At 46.7% G+C, this 5,000-nt stretch overlaps 2 protein-coding genes across 2 annotated transcripts in view; both read left to right on the top strand.

The window, feature by feature from the left end:
* The window catches only part of LOC127005204 (uncharacterized), a 1,289-nt gene extending 452 nt beyond the window's left edge, over window positions 1-837 (top strand). The window contains exon 1 of the mRNA XM_050873906.1: window positions 1-837. This exon is cut by the window's left edge and continues 452 nt beyond it. Within this exon, the coding sequence (XP_050729863.1) occupies window positions 1-629 (629 nt within the window). The 3' untranslated portion in view covers window positions 630-837.
* Window positions 1-5,000, top strand: part of LOC127005202 (uncharacterized) — a 33,634-nt gene that overhangs the window by 22,055 nt on the left and 6,579 nt on the right. The window lies entirely within an intron of this gene.

Below are 5,000 nucleotides of genomic sequence, written 5' to 3'. Positions count from 1 at the left end.
AATACGGGATGATGGAGGGGCCGGGAGGAGAACACGGGATGATGGAGGGGCCGGGAGGAGAACACGGGATGATGGAGGGGCCGGGAAGAGAACACGGGATGATGGAGGGGCCGGGAGGAGAACACGGGATGATGGAGGGGCCGGGAGTAGAACACGGCAATGGCGGCATTCCTCCAGAACACGGCAATGGTATGCACGCAAACGGTAACGGTTTCCTTGAACATGGCAACGATCTGCATGGCGATGACAACGGCATCTTCGGTCACGGCCCCGGCCCGCAAGAGGTGTCCAGCTACTCCTTTCTCAAGAAGCGCTCCCTCCCTGACTTCCATGAGGACATGTCTTTGGATTATCTATACCAAGAGTCCCTTCCAGCGGCCATCCCTGACGTGGGTGGACCGGAGGAGATGGTGCGGACCGCTGCCTTCCATGTGGACACGACGGGCTGCTCCCTGAAGCTGCTGTGCCACCTGCATGAGGTGCCCCACGCGGCTATCACCCCGGAGGAGGCCGTGCTAGTCATGCTCTTCAACAATCCCGCGTCGCAAGAACCACAAGACTGCATGCAGGACTTCCCTGACTGTCCCTTGTCGGCGAAGGAGCTGAGGGTTCTTCTGCAACAGATCTGAAGACGAAAAGGCGACACATGTCTTACGTCCTCAGGAACACATATTTATTATTGTTATTGTTATTATTTATGATGCTATGATCCCTTTCAGTGATTCCTTCCTGAACTGCATGGGATATTATCATATAGTGTATCTGTGATGTGTGATTCAGTTTGTGTGGAGTGTTGTGTAATATATATCTGCCCATAAGACATTTTGTTACTTGCGAGCGAGTCCTTCATACCTCCCTTACACCACCTCTTCCATCCCTGCATGATCTTTATTTAACAATAAAATATATTACTAATAATCAGACGCCACGCGTACAATGAAAAAGTCTACCGAGAACGATATCATGGGAGAGTAACAACCGAGTGCATCACAAAAACCCCAAACTGTTAGACCAGCAGTCACCCTGAACCAAGGATGGCACACTGCACCTTAACTAGCAGACACACACACACACACACACACACACACACACACACACACACACACACACACACACACACACTGAAAAATAAGCGTTATGTAGACGGGACAGCACGAGCCTAGTACGGCTCGTTTCTTGCATTTCACAACGAGGTAAATACAACTAGGTAAATACACAGGGTCTCCCCGCAGCGTCATCGTGGACAGCACACCCTGGACGGCATCACAGCGTTGCGAAGGCGAGCGCCGTGAAGGTAAAAAACAGTATCCACGGAACCCCTACTCTCCACGGCCACGACGCCCTGACACCACCTCATGGCAGCCACTCGTGTGTGTGTGTGTGTGTGTGTGTGTGTGTGTGTGTGTGTGTGTGTGTGTGTGTGTGTGTGTGTGTGTGTGTGTGCGCGCGAGTGTTTACGTGTGTGTGTGCGTGCGTGTGTGTAATTCACCACGGCCTGATCACGAGTTGGACTCGCTTTCGCCAGCAGGTACCCTCCCGACACTAGCAAGTGCTCATTATCGTCGATCTCTGGGTACTACCAGGACCTCACACACCACACACCCCATCCCCCTTGCTCAAGGGGCGACAGTAACCACTCCCGGTCAACGGAAATAATCCGGCCTGAGCGGGGCTCGAACCGCCGCCTGTTTGGCCGTGATGCCTTACAGAACAGCGCTCTAACCGATTGAGCTACCGGAGTGTGTGTGTGTGTGTGTGTGTGTGTGTGTGTGTGTGTGTGTGTGTGTGTGTGTGTGTGTGTGTGTGTGTGTGTGTGTGTGTGTGTGTGTGTGTGTGTGTGTGTGTGTGTGTGTGTGTGTGTGTGTGTGTGTGTGTGTGTGTGTGTGTGTGTGTGTGTGTGTGTGTGTGTGTGTGCTAATAGAATAAATGCCTTAAAAAGATAAATACCAAAGGAACAAATTAATCAAAACACATCAAGGCGGTGGCTTAGCAATAGGAAGCAAAGAGTGCAAATCAATGGTAAAAGATCTGACTGGGGATGTGTTACGAGTGGGGAGGCCGCTGTATTAGGTCCACTTTTGTTTATTATTTATATCAATGACTTAGACACAGGAATTAGTAGTGATGTTAGTAAATTTGCAGATGATACCAAGATCGGTAGAGTAATTGAGTCGGATCAGGACGCTAGTATTCTCCAAGGTGAACTCAACAGATTATATGACTGGGCGGATAAATGGCAGATGGAGTTCAATGTAGGGAAGTGCAGTATTCTGGTGTAGGGAACAACCCCTCACATAACTATTGCTTAAATGACACTCTCATATAGTCTCAAAAGGAGAGGGGGATTTAGGGGGGTGTGAGTTGATCTCTCCCCTCAAAAGGCATCATGCATTCAAGCTGAAATCGAGCTAATAGGGTACTGGGATTATTTCAAGGAGCGTAAGCAACAGAAGCCCTGAAGTCTTCCTCAAACTATATTTAGCATTAGTTAGACCTCATCTTGACTATGCGGTTCAGTTCTGGTCACCCTACTATAGAATGGATATCAAAAAGTTAGAATCGGTGCAGAGGAGGATGACTAAGATGATTCAGGGGTTGAGAAACTTGCCATACGAGGAAAGACTCAACAGTTAAACTTGCATTCTCTAGAAAGGCGAAGGGTGCGTGGAGACATGATCGAGGTTTATAAATGGATGAAGGCTTTAATAAGGGAGACATTCATAAGGTTTTTGGTAAGAGAAACCGGGTAGACACACGAAGTAACGGTTTAAACTGGATAAATTCAGATTCAACAGGGACATAGGCAAAATTGGTTTACTAATAGGGTGGTGGATGAGAAATAGCTTAAGCAGTCATGTGGTGAGTGTGCAATACAATTGTCACATTCAAAATAGACTAGATAAATTCATGGACAGCGATATTAGGTGGGGTTAGATACACGGGAGCTTAGGGTCTACAACCGGCCTCTTGCAGACTCCTGCGTTCTTATGTTCTTATGTTCTTATGTTCATATAACATGTGAGCAAATGCCTCAAAAAACAGCACAGCAGTAAAAGCCTAAAATAGCAAGGGGGGAAAATGGCCAGTAAATACAAGCACTAAGGAAGGAAAAGGTTGAAAAAAATGACCAGCACAAGACAAAACGCCTCGTGATGGAGCACTGCAGTGACGAGGAAACTTAAAAATATATTCAACAAAAACTTACAAACAGACGGACACAGATTATTGACAGACAAACAGAAAGATGGCAAGGGAGACAGACAGACAGACAGACATAAAGAAGGGAAGAGAGAGAGAGAGAGAGAGAGAGAGAGAGAGAGAGAGAGAGAGAGAGAGAGAGAGAGAGAGAGAGAGAGAGAGAGAGAGAGAGAGAGAGAGAGAGAGAGAGAGAGAGAGAGAGAGAGAGAGAGAGAGAGAGAGACAGAGAGACAGACAGACAGACAGAGATAGATGACAGACAGACAGACAAAGAAATGGGAATATAGACAGACAGACAAACTAACAGAAAGATGGCCAGATAGATAGATAGACAGACTGACAGAAAGATGGAAACAAGACAGACAGACAAACTGACAGAAATATGACCAGATGGACAGACAGACAGACAGATGGAAAAATAGACAGACAGACAGACAGATGGACAGATATACATACACACAGACAGACAGATGGGAAGAAAGACAGACAGACAGACAGACATACAGACAGACAGACAGACAGACAGATGGGAAGATAGACAGACAGATAGAGAGGTGGGAAGATAGACTGACAGACATACAGACAGACATATAGACAGACAGACAGACAGCTGGGCAGACAGACAGACAGACAGATGGGAAGATAGACAGACAGACAGAAAGATGGAAAGATAGACAGACAGACAGACAGATGGAAAGATAGACAGACAGACAGACAGATGGAAAGATAGACAGACAGACAGACAGACAGATGGGAAGAAAGACAGACAGACAGATGGGAAGATAGACAGACAGACAGACAGATGGAAAGATAGACAGACAGACAGACAGATGGAAAGATAGACAGACAGACAGACAGATGGAAAGATAGACAGACAGACAGACAGACAGATGGGAAGATAGACAGACAGATAGACAGATGGAAAGATAGACAGACAGACAGACAGATGGAAAGATAGACAGACAGACAGATGGAAAGATAGACAGACAGACAGACAGATGGGAAGAAAGACAGACAGACAGATGGGAAGAAAGACAGACAGACAGACAGGCAGCTGGGAAGATAGACAGACAGACAGATGGGAAGATAGACAGACAGATGGACAGATAGACAGACAGACAGACAGATGGAAAAATAGACAGACAGACAGACAGATGGACAGATAGACAGACAGACAGACATATGGGAAGATAGACAGACAGACAGACATATGGGAAGATAGACAGACAGACAGACAAATGGGGAGATAGACAGACATACAGACAAATGGGAAGATAGACAGACAGACAGACAGAAGAAAGATGGACAGATAGACAGACAGACAGACAGACAGACAGACAGACAGATAGACAGATAGACAGACAGACAGACAGACAGACAGACAGATGGGAAGACAGATAGACAGATAGACAGACAGATGGGAAGATAGACAAGCAGACAGACAGAAAGATTGGAAGATAAACAGAGAGACAGACAGACAGGGAGATAGACACACAGACAGACAAAAAGATGGGGGGATAGACAGACAGACAGACAGACAGACAGACAGACAGACAGACAGATAGACAGACAGACAGACAGACAGACAGACAGATGGGAAGACAGATAGACAGATAGACAGACAGATGGGAAGATAGACAAGCAGACAGACAGAAAGATTGGAAGATAAACAGAGAGACAGACAGACAGGGAGATAGACACACAGACAGACAAAAAGATGGGGGGATAGACAGACAGACAGACAGAAAGATGGGAAGATAGACAGACAGATAGACAGAAAGATAGGGAGATAGACAGAGAGA

This window comes from Eriocheir sinensis, chromosome 29 (genome assembly GCF_024679095.1).
Source record: "Eriocheir sinensis breed Jianghai 21 chromosome 29, ASM2467909v1, whole genome shotgun sequence".
Lineage (NCBI taxonomy): Eukaryota > Metazoa > Arthropoda > Malacostraca > Decapoda > Varunidae > Eriocheir > Eriocheir sinensis.
Note: the sequence above shows the minus strand (reverse complement) of the source record. Positions and strands in the feature narration are given on the sequence as shown.